Source organism: Rhinatrema bivittatum, chromosome 11 (assembly GCF_901001135.1).
Source record: "Rhinatrema bivittatum chromosome 11, aRhiBiv1.1, whole genome shotgun sequence".
Taxonomy (NCBI): domain Eukaryota; kingdom Metazoa; phylum Chordata; class Amphibia; order Gymnophiona; family Rhinatrematidae; genus Rhinatrema; species Rhinatrema bivittatum.
The window spans coordinates 35,009,913-35,021,441 of NC_042625.1; the positions used below are offsets into that span (position 1 = coordinate 35,009,913).

At 41.4% G+C, this 11,529-nt stretch overlaps 1 protein-coding gene across 2 annotated transcripts; it reads right to left on the reverse strand.

Annotated features, from left to right (window-relative positions):
- Positions 1-342: 342 nt before the first annotated feature.
- Positions 343-10,215, reverse strand: CDK2AP1 (cyclin dependent kinase 2 associated protein 1). 2 transcript variants are annotated; one of them, XM_029571412.1, is made up of 4 exons: positions 10,154-10,215; positions 4,993-5,090; positions 3,773-3,899; positions 343-1,090 (listed from the first exon to the last, which is right to left on the reverse strand). In XM_029571412.1, exons 2-4 carry the CDS (start codon positions 5,059-5,061, stop codon positions 1,023-1,025), a joined length of 264 nt encoding a protein of 87 aa, XP_029427272.1. In that variant the 5' UTR covers positions 5,062-5,090; positions 10,154-10,215; the 3' UTR covers positions 343-1,022. The 2 variants fall into 2 exon arrangements, with proteins under 2 accessions (XP_029427272.1, XP_029427270.1); XM_029571410.1 differs by lacking the exon at positions 10,154-10,215 and adding an exon at positions 9,213-9,481.
- Positions 10,216-11,529: the final 1,314 nt, after the last annotated feature.

Below are 11,529 nucleotides of genomic sequence, written 5' to 3' on the forward strand. Positions count from 1 at the left end.
CAAACTCTGAAAACTCTGCTTTGACCAGCAATAGCTGCTGCTTAGGTGGATAAGTAATATTGCCTGCACAGAGCTGGCTGAAGTAATTGGATTAACTACTTGTCTTTTATTCTAACTTCCCGGCTGGCTACCAGGAGAGATGCTTATTTCCCAAGCCTCCAAGGGCTGCTGGGATCCCCTTAGATGACATTCAGTAAGTAAGTAAGGTTATGATAAGAGAGGCTTCTGCTTCCTTGCAGAGAATGACGAATCATTTTCGTAGAAAACCTCCAACCTTGTGGAGCCCCGATCATTCCGTTCTTACACATACACAGTATACATGTATCTAGCAACAGATTCTTAGTGAAAATAAGCTTTATTACATTAAGTAATAAATACATACAAAGATGCAAAGAACAGTTTAGTAAGTAAGACTGTTTTCCAGGTTTCTTCAGCTGAAATCTACAGTTTTAGTGTGAATAGTAAATTTCAGGGATTTAGTCGAACAGGTACGCTGGCTTCTGTATTAGTTATCACTCATGCACTTCAAATGGACCCCCACGCAGGAATAATAAAGCAAATACATGAGGTAACAAAAGGTTGTAGCAGTCTCTACAAATAACATAGGGTGAGAAGTCCTAGACCGTTTGGTAAAATGTGCTAATGTTAAGTTTATTACCAAACCCCCTCTATCCCAGAACTCTTTAGCTTATGTAAAAGGTGTTAAGACCAGTAATATCGGCTTTCTAAACGGGTATAAAGGAAGAAAATTTGAGGCATGTAAACAGATTGTTTTAAGCATTCCTCAACATGCAGCTTCAGTCTTTTGAAAAATATTTTCAGTACCTTTTCAGATTAGCACTTTAAATGCAAACACTCATTGTAAAACCTTTTTTTTCTCATTGCTAAAAGCCATACAGTACTTTATATGTGGGTCAAAAACGTAAAACATTCAAATTGAGAGAATCATCTGAATGTTTCAAAAAATTACACAGGGGGGTAACTGTTAACCATTCTTCAGCGGGGACTGGTGAGAGGGGATGCTAGGATCTTGCATTCCGTTCAGTTTCAGCCAGACATTCACGAACTAATCCTCTAGCATGAATGATACCTGGAAAAGAATGTCTGCATTAAACGCGCACCAGGTAATTCAGGGAGTTGTGCTTGAGGCATGCTTTCTTTTAAGCTAGTTTGTTACAATTCCCTTACCTGCCTGAAAGCAGCCATATTTGAAATCACAAAAAGTCTAAAAAAACACACAGTGGTTTCTGGTTGGTTTATACAGTCTAGGACATCAAACAGGTGCAATGTGACTGATGCCAAGGGTGCAATGCAGCAGTTTAAAGAAATGTATAAACAATGCATTCATTACATTTGTAGCTGACGTTAGAAAAGTGCACTTTTGTGGAAATACTGTAGAGTGCTCAGAAGGGAAATATTAGCCTCACTGTGGGGGACACTACATATGCTTTGACACCAATGACAAGCTCAGGCACCCTATAATCAGAAATGTCAGTACAATGGGCTGGTGTTACTTGCTTTTTTTTTTTATTGTAGGAAGAAAACTTCTAACGTTAGGTATGTTGCATCATGTATTCCAAATAGCATGAGATGGGAAAACTACTGGGTAAGTTCCATCAGTAACTGATCTTATAATCAGGACTCCAGTGTTGCCATTCAGTGCAACTCCCACATTGAAGTTGATGGCTATTATGGTAAAATTCATGCTCATCTGTGCATCTGCCAATATTAACCTAAAAGTCACACATTTTATCTACGCCGACGACGTCCAGATCCTGATACCAGTCTCAGAATCGATAACAAAAACACTCAATTTTTGGAATACCTGTCTACTATCCATCAACACACTCCTCTCCAGCCTCAATTTGGTGCTCAACACCTCAAAAACCGAGCTGATACTCATTACTCAGGATGAAAACGCTACACTAGTCCAAACGCCCTGGGCCCCACATGTTAGAGATCTAGGAGTAACCATTGACAACAGATTGAATTTAAAACAATTTGTCAACAACACAACTAAAGAATGTTTTCACAAACTTCATGTATTAAAAAACTTGAAACCTCTCCTCCATCTACAGGACTTCCGTACGGTTCTCCAAGCTATCCTCTTCTCGAAAATTGATTACTGCAATTCCATCCTAATCGGTCTTCCTGCAGTTACTACAAAGCCACTACAAATGATACAAAACTCCGCAGCCAGGATCCTGACCAACACCAGCAGATCCGAACACATCACCCCTATACTTAAGAGCCTACACTGGCTCCCCATTAAGTTCAGGATCCTCTACAAAGTGCTTACTATTATACACAAAACCATCCACTCACAAACAGCACTCAAATTAAATCGCCCTCTACAAGTTCATACAGCCTCCAGACCCATTAGACAAATGTATCTTGGCACCCTTTATGTACCACAAGCCAAGTCTTCAATGAAGAAACGTGCCTTCTCTATAGCCGGTCCCACGCACTGGAACAATCTACCATCAGACCTCCGCCTAGAACCCTGCCTGCGGACATTCAAGAAAAAATTGAAAACATGGCTCTTTACGGAAGCCTTCACTTAAAGTATTTTGCTTTCCTGAAAGGCCCACATTGAAACTGTACTTTTCTCACCTAATACTTGTAATCACATATTACTCCTAACATCCTACGTTCGAGTTTTTATCCAATTCCACCAGTTTAAATAGTTCTCTATTTCCACACAGTTACACCTACTGTTTACCTCTTATTTATTCTTTATTATTATTATTATTTATTGTTATATGCATTATGTTTACTGTTTGTTTCTATGCATCATGTTTACTGTTTATTGATTTCTGGTTATTAATCTTTGTTCTATGTACACCATATCCATGGTAATTAACAATCTGGTTATATGTAAACCGAAGCGATATGTACCAGTACATGATCTTCGGTATATAAAAGTCTTTAAATAAATAAATAAATTAAATTATATCATGGACAGAATTTGAAGGCAATATGTAAAGGGACTTGTATGGGAAGCTAGGTGGGGTAGGGTGGCCAAATGTCAGACATACAAGTGGAACTCAGCTGAGTCAAATAAAAATAAATTGGAAAAACGGTAAACTTTCAGGCCATCTGAAAGGGAGGCTCCTTTCTGAAAAGGATCAGTTGGTTTCTGTCTTACTTAAACTCCAGTCCTCCTTCCAAGAAGTCATCATCACAGCCTGCAACAAACAAACACCGACCCACACTCAGGCTGTGGCCAATAAGCCCAACACTTGAGTACAGCATTTACAGTGTTAATGGAAGCAGCTTAGCCTAGGGCTTTGTGTGTGAATCAACTGCTCTGGCGCCACTCCATGCCCTAGGGACAGCATCTTTAAACCCATACAGAACAACGCTCAACTTACAAATTAAACAAACTTTCATCCTACAACTGTAAGTGGCCTGTAGTCCATTTGCAGCATTATTTTAAGATATAGTTGCGCAGACTTTCTGAAGGAAAAGGCGGGCTACGAAAATGCTGTGTGTATCTCAATAACTTCTGTGGGCGGTGTCTTATCCACCCCAAATTTTTAGGACATGAGGCTTTTCTTTTTATTTTTCAAATCATATCAGTAACCAGGTAAATGACAGCAGATAAAGACCAAACGGGCCATCCAGTCTGCCCAGCAATGCACCATGCATATATATGTAAGAATGGAGCGTGTATGTGTGCAAGTGTCCTGGAAGGTTTGATCTTTGTTGCTGGGTGTGACTGCTGGTTGATGATTGGTTTTACAAGGAGTTTTGACCTTACAGGACTCACCTCGTTTTAGCCTCTCCATGGCACTTTTACTTCCAGCATAGGTCGGTCTAATCTCCTTTCCTAATTCCTCTATGATTGCTAGAAGTTCTGCATACTTGCTTTGCGGCACTTGGCTGCTGCTTGTTCCCTACGGTATGAAAAAGAGTTAGTGGGTAGTGGTGAAGAAAGGAGAGGCTCCATGAAGCGAAGCGATAATAACCATGAAGAATTCTAAACCCATACTGCGTTTCCCCCCCCCCCTATTAATTTGTTACTATAGAACTCGACACAAAAAGTGTTAAGTATCAGGTAATGACAGGTCTGTCATTAGGACTGTCACACCAATAAAATATAATTTCTGAACTAGAATACTGAGCAATCCTAGGCCTCATCCTGCTGGCTCTGACTGGCCAACCAGTGCTCTAATGTACTTAACTTCCCTGACTGCTTCTCTTATTTTGGTAGGACCTACCAAGGAACCACAATGCTGAATTGGCTCCATCTCCTCTCCCCACCTCCCCCAACAAGCTGATCCAAGCCTGTTTTTTAGCACAATCCATCTAGGACCATGTGCTGCTCTCTCTAGGAAAAGCAGAGTTAAGACTCCAAGCACTGAAGTAAAACCAGGTCTACACTGGCCTATCTGGGAAACACACAGCGCCAACTGGTAACGCTGTAGGATATGTCAGGGGAGAGAGGTAGGGACATTGTTGGGTCCTACCCAAGGGCAATTTGTCCCTTTTAAGCACTGCAAGTTGGTTAAAGGAAATGGGAATTACTATCCAGTGGGAGGCCCAATTCAGCTGCTGGTTGGAGCCTGAAATACTGTTTAAGTATTGTTCATAGCTAATGGATGAATCAAGTATTGCTCTGAGACTACAAGGTAGCATAAACTGCAGTATTTGGCCTATCCATGGGGAGCACTGTCCCAGCTAAATGGGACTATTATTAAGGTAGATTGCAGAAATCCACTGCTTATGCTTGGGATAAGCAGCTTGGAATCTCTCTAGCCCTTGGGATCCTGCCAGGTATTTGTGACCTGGCTTGACCACCATTGGAAACAGGATACTGGGCTTGATGGACCCTTGATCTGACCCAGTATGGCAATTCTTATGTCATGCATGTTGAGTCTCTAATGAGAAAGAAATGGGGAAAAAAAAAAGAGAAAATACTTGTAGGGGAGGATAAACAATTAAAAAAAAAAAAAACCCCAAACAGATGCTTTGAAGTATCTGAATTACCTGAGTGTAACCTAAAGAGGGTGGTCCATAGTCATTGATGAGTTGTCTATATTGTGCAGATGCTACCATACCTAGAGAAGGCGAATGACCACTTCCAGCTGTGCATGGAGGGAATGAAAAAACACAACATAAAAACAGGAATATCTGCATAAAGTTTTACTATCCAGCACAGACTAATACATTCTCAAAATGATAAAGGACCATTGTTCTTACTTATTGTCCTGTAAATTAAATAAAAAGGAGAAAACATTTGAGTGTGCCATAAATCAAGGAGCCAACTTGATTCCCTCTTTGTACCGTAAGCTGTTCTAAATTGACATAGGGTTGTGTGAATTTTGAAGCAAAAAGAACCAAAAAAAAAAGGTGCTGCTTCCCAATGCTGACACTCTTAAAAGCGTTCTGGAATACACAAATAAAAAAACAGCATTCAGAATGCTACTGCTGTGAGGAATTGTGTGCGACACAGATTATGTGACAAGATGCACATTGGCCGTGGACTAATACCCCCTCACTCCTGAAATGGATCCAGGACTTTATTAACTGTTGATAGAGACATATTCCTTCCAAACACTAATTTTTGCATACCATTGCCTGTTAGCCCAAACAAAATATAGGAGGTTAAAAAATGTTAAATACATGCATCAAAATTTTGCTTGTTGGAAACTCTGGCATAATGACAAATCCTACCAAGGCTGTTTTTTTGCTGCTAATCTGGAGCCAAAGCAATGCTCCCAATGTGGAGAGAGATATTTATGGTAGTGAAGTACTTCCGGGACCTAACAGGCCATTCTGCATTCAGCAACTCTTTCTGTACATGGTCACTTTGGTCAATTGGCGAAAAAAAAAATGGTTCCAGACAGAGGACTCTGTTCTGTAGAATCTGAAAATCCAAACTCAGATCATGAACTGAATCAGAGGTATCCTGGTCCGCAAAACACATCACAAACCGCAGACCGGGACTTGGGAATCCCTTCAGCCCACATCACCTAAGTATGTCTAAAACTGAGTGAACAAGGGGAGTGCTGCTTTGACAGAATAATTCAAGGGAAAGATAATGATGTGATCAAGTTATGTCTTTAGTAAACAGGTGTCTTGTTGAAAATTTTCAAGTCTATTATATCATTTTATGAAATTTGGATGTCAAGTCAATTGGGGTAGGGGGTTGGCAGAAAAGCACATTGATGTCTCTTAGTTATAGTGAATGCAGTCAGATATGCACTTTGAAGTGCCAAAAAGTGGCATATAAAACATCTACATAAATAAAATAAAATATTATGCACTAGAGGGACAGAATTACAAACTAAGGGGGTCATTTACTAAGCATTACTAACCTTTAGTAAATGACCCCAATAAAGTAGTAACCATGGTGACATTTTTTTCTGCATATTGCATCATTTTTTGTCCAGAATATTTAAGTAAAAACTAGTCATTCTGGCCCTGTGAAACAAGAGAACCTTTGTATTCCTCTTCTGCCAACTCATGGGCCCAAAATGAATTCAAGCTAGTTTAACACTGAGGATCCCTAAAGACTACAAGATGGAAATGATGAAAAGGAATAACCTTTTGCTAAATTCAGATGTAACATTTATGGATGTGGGGAACCTGCATGGAGTGGCAATTACTACCCAAGCAACTAGCTGGGCCATTTGGATCTCTAGCTACTGTCATTTACTATATTACTACACTATACACGTAATTATCAGGAAAATAAATTAGCCAATCAGCCAATGTATTTGATCTATACTGTGGCATTTGTTGCCCTGTATTTTTTTTAGGAAGCTAGTAAAAAAGCGTAAACCAGCCGTCTTAGTTCTCATAAAGAATTTATTACGGAGCTCACAGATGAAACAATAGTGTTGATTCCAATATGACCTGTAATCCACAGTGCCTGACTCCGGTCGGGTTTCGCCTAAATTAAAGGCTGCATCAGGAGCTTTAAATAGTTAGGTATATAGTTATCTTGGTCAATCAGTATGATTTGTTTAGCATCAATTTCAACCACTTAGCATACTCGTCATAGTATACACAAATCTGTAGTGTGCAAAAAGTATATATTTGCTGGGGTCACCTACAATGCAAACCCATGGTCCTGCTAGAATGGTCTGCTGTTCTTGCCACATTTGGACCATCCTGTATTTTTTTTTTTTGCATGTGAAGTGAGCAGTACGGGTTCCAAACAGCACCAGAAGAGGATTTCAGAGATCCAGGACTGGCAACGCTGGATAAAAAGTGCACTTCAACAAAGTTAAAAACATTATTGGCTTTACTTAACTGATTCTGCCCTCTCTATAATTAGTTACAACACAGAGGGGTATATCATATATGTATAAACTGATATGTAAGATTATCTTTTGTGTTTACAGTCATCAAGATCCCCCCCCCCCCCCCCCGTTGGTGCAATCTGCCAGCTACTTCATGATGAGGGTCTAAAAGAGTTTCTGGCGAAGAAATAACTAAAGCAAAACCTTTCACAATTCTTCAAATTTTAACTTAAATATTTATATGCCACTTGTTGAGAAAGAACAGTGGTCCAAACCAGTGTACACCCATAACCATTTATAAAGGAATTGTGCCACCAAAATGACTACACCCAATCAGAATAGTTAGAAACAGAGAAACATGACAGCAGAAAAGGACCATATGGCCTAGCTCATCTGCCCATTCCCACAACTGATTTAGCTTTATAATTCCCATCACTCCCTCAGAGAGAGCCCTGTGTTCATCCCATGCTTTCTTGAATTCAGATACGGCGTTTGTCTCCATCACTTCCTCTGGGAGGACGTTCCATGTATCCGCCATCCTCTCCGTAAACCAATATTTTCTAAGATTACTCCTTTCACTCATATCCTCTCTTTTCCGGTTTGAAAGAGGCTCCTCTCCTGTGCATGCAAGCCCTGGAGGTAATTAAATGTTCACGAGAACCTTATTTTAGGGCCTTTGTTGCACTGCTCTTTTTAGAAAGGGCCCAAGAACTACTCTAAAAAATGTAAAGAAGATAACCTTGCTTTGAACAGTCCAATACTTTGCATCTGAAATTCCACTGAAGCTGCAAGTTAGCATAGTTGGAATTAATTTTAGCTGGCACAACAATGCATGGCAGGAGATAATCCATATTCTAACACTATTTTTATTAAGGCAGATTTCCATTCACTAACATCTTTAAAAAAGTTTGCAGGTAGAAAGCGCTGTAAAATGGGGCCAGAGAGCTTAGTACAACCTCTCTCTCTATATATATATAGAAATATATATATATATATATATTTTTTTTTTTTTTTTTTAAATCGTAGCTAGACAATTCAGTCCTGTAGCGACTCCATTCAAACGCAAGAGCACAAAAGAATAGAAGGCGAAATCAGGCGCCTTAACTTCTGGAGGAATTATTTGTGAGTCCGCTCCTTTCAAAAAGAAGAGGCAGAGAAAAATAAACCCGTGTCCCAAAATCTCGGTGAGCGGCGGCTTCCCCGGGAGAGTCGACCCGGTCTCCCGGAGCAAAGCCCATCCATGCAACGTGCCACGTTCCCAGCCATCCCTGCAGCTCCCGGGGCGATCGGCGCTGCACGAGGCCAAAACTGAAGACAGAGAAAGCAAAACAAAATAAAAACGGGAGACTGCGGGAATGGTTGGCCTTTGTCTTTCTTTTGGATTTTTTTATTTTGCACAAAATTAAGAATGAAAAGCAGCGAGGAGAAAACAGGGCGCCTAGCCTGGACAAGCGAAAGACAAAGGAGGAGCAGTTGCAGCAGCAGCAGCCCCCAGCCGAGCGCGCCCCGCAGTGCCGCCAGCGGCCGCTAGGGGTCCCCGGCGAGCGAGCGAGTGCGAGCGCTCCCGCCCGCGCCAGGAATCAATCGTCAGCCCCGGGGAGGCGGCGATGGAGGGAGCCGGAGCGGAGCCATGCAAGGCGCTCCGGAGCCCGCCGCCTCCCCTCCCCCTTCCCGCCCTTGGCTGCAGCCCGGGAGGGTGCATGCAGGAGAGGGGAGGAGAGCGGCAGCGGCGGAGCCCGGGCGCAGAATTCGAGAAGTAATGGCGGCTATGAATCAGCTCTCAGGATCTGACCCTGCACAGAGAGGAACTGGACAAAAAAAAAAAAAAAAACTACAAGGCTGGGGCTTCCCCCAGGTATTCGCCTCGCGCCACGTTCAGGGGTTTTTCGTTTTTCCTCCCCGCTCTCGCGCTCCGTTTTTTTTTCGGGGCGCGAAAACTTCGCCCCCTCGCGCACTTACCCTGGTTCATGGAAGCCACAGGGAGGTGGGCGTTCGAGTTGGGCTTGAAAGCCATTCCCAGAGCCATGGCAAATTAGAAAAAGAGAACAAAAAATGTCCTGAAATGCAGGGAAGCGTCTCTGTCGCTCCCTTTCAGACACTTTTACTTGTTTACAGCAGCCGCACCGGCAAATATGGCCGTCACTCGCACTGACACCCACAATGCAATCCATCAGCCAGGCATCACCAGGGGCCCGGGGCCCCCCGCCCCGGGGCCCGCGGCTCTTCCCCTCGCGCCACTTTGCACTTTCTCTTTTTTTTGATGGCTTGAAAACAAATCCTTAGGGATTACAAAGGCGTTTAAAAGCAGAACTTCCAAAACTTTTCAAACTTTTTTTCCCTTACTTCGTTTAACTCCCTCAAACGTATTTGAGCAAAGGAGTTAGAAGAGAAATAGTGAATATTTACAGGAGGAGGATTATTCATTTTAATGTAGTTTTTGTCAGTTATAATGCTCTGGGAGCCACTTAAATAACGATATTTTTTTTTTCAGCCTGAAAAAGAAAAAAAACAAGCCAATAAGGATGCCACAAAAAAAAAAAAATACAACTTTTGACACAATTTTGTTCGCTTTTCTGTTTTTAATTCCACCAATACAGCATAGCTTAGGACATTTATTATGGAGATAGGATCATAGCGAAAAAAGTGTTGCTTCAGACACTTTACTATTGCATCTGCACTTCATTCTATACAACCAAGCCGTGAACTAAATGGCCAGGGTTAGGGCGAAATTTCTTTTATATTTGACAAATCGAAATCTTACCACGCAATTCCACTTATTATAATGAATATAGTTTTTAGTTATATTTAACTCCTGCCTTTTTGGTTGGTGGCTCAAGGCAAGTTATATTCAGGTATTGGAGGTATTTCCCTGTCCCCAGATGGCTTACATTAGTTTCTACCTGAGGTAATGAAGTGGCTCCCGTTAGCCCACTTGCAGGCCGATTCAGTAAAGATCGCTGGAGAATGGGCGCCCGCTCTCCCAACACACGCCCAGCCACCTCTCCTAGGTGCGTGATCCTATATTTAAAGGAAGGGGGGTCACATCAAAAGGAGACACTAGGGACAATTACGCACTCCTTGGCTCAGGAGCGGTGGCTCTGGCAGCGGGTTCAGGAAACCAATGCTCAATTTTACCTGCATCTGGTTTCCAAACTTGCTGACAGTAGTTAGGAAAATGGACACCAGTAAAATTGAGTGTCCATTTTCTGGCACATTTTTTTTTATTTTTTACATTTTTGGTTCCTCCGACTTAATATCACTAGGATTAGCCACACAGTTTACTTGTGAATGACTAAGAGGCTCATCAACATGAATTTGCATGTGATGAGAACTATTGGTTTTCAGAGGGTTTAGCCACATGTTCAAGGCGCTAAACCCCTTACAGTATAAGGGGTACTGGATGCATTTCAAAAACATGTGGCCAAACGTGTGAAGAGTGCACACAGCTGAGCACACTTTACAGATGCTTGATAAAGATTAACAAATAAATGTAACTTTTTTTTAAGAATGTGAGATGGATGCTCAGTTATTTGACACGATTAAACATCAACTGAACCTGCTATAAGTTTTGTGAGGACCTCTTGGGAGACTGGAGGGTGGGAAGGATTGGGGTATAGTGAGCTTATAGTGACTTTGGTTGGCAGCAGAAGACTTGGGCCCATTGCTTAAGGAGAAAAGAAGAAAATTGTTTTTTGTATTGTGGCTTGGCATGCACAAGGAATGTAAGTTGAGGTAGTAGCTTGTAATATTTGATTTAATAAAAATTTAACCAAATCTTTCTGACTTATTTTCATCTTATGTGACTGGTCAGCCACTTCAAAGCAGATTATATTCAGGTACTGCAAATACGGTAGGTCCCTGTCCACAGAGGGCTCACAGTCCATGGAGGGCAAAGTGGCTTGCTGAAGGGTCATTGGGATTTGAATTTGCTTCCATCATTTGGAGCCTGATCTAAGCACTGGGCTACTCCTCCACATGTAGTTGATGCCATTAATGATCTTGAAACTTATTCTATATTATAAATATAAACCTATTGCACTGTTAAGATAAAACACAATAAAATGTTTCTGATGCAAAAATGCACATACTAGAGATGTATTGTCCTTTTCTTCAACCCTAATCCTCTCGCTTAAGCAATAAGAAGATAAACTGACTATTTCTGTGAGAGAAAATAAGCTTACTTTTAGAAATTACTAACAAATTACTCATACATACTGATTATATGATACACAAGGGACTAGCCCACCATATTTTGTTCACTATTCTTTTGAGATTT

Bases quoted from the DNA above. Each gene is read 5' to 3' on its own strand.
- CDK2AP1 (XM_029571410.1), bottom strand. From the start codon at position 9,279: ATGGCTCTGGGAATGGCTTTCAAGCCCAACTCGAACGCCCACCTCCCT. The intron at 3,900-4,992 runs GTAATTCAGATA...TTCATACCGTAG, and splicing joins CCTCTTTAGGTTACACTCAG to GGAACAAGCAGCAGCCAAGT. The intron at 1,091-3,772 runs GTGAGTCCTGTA...ATTCTTTTCCAG, and splicing joins CATGGAGAGGCTAAAACGAG to GTATCATTCATGCTAGAGGA.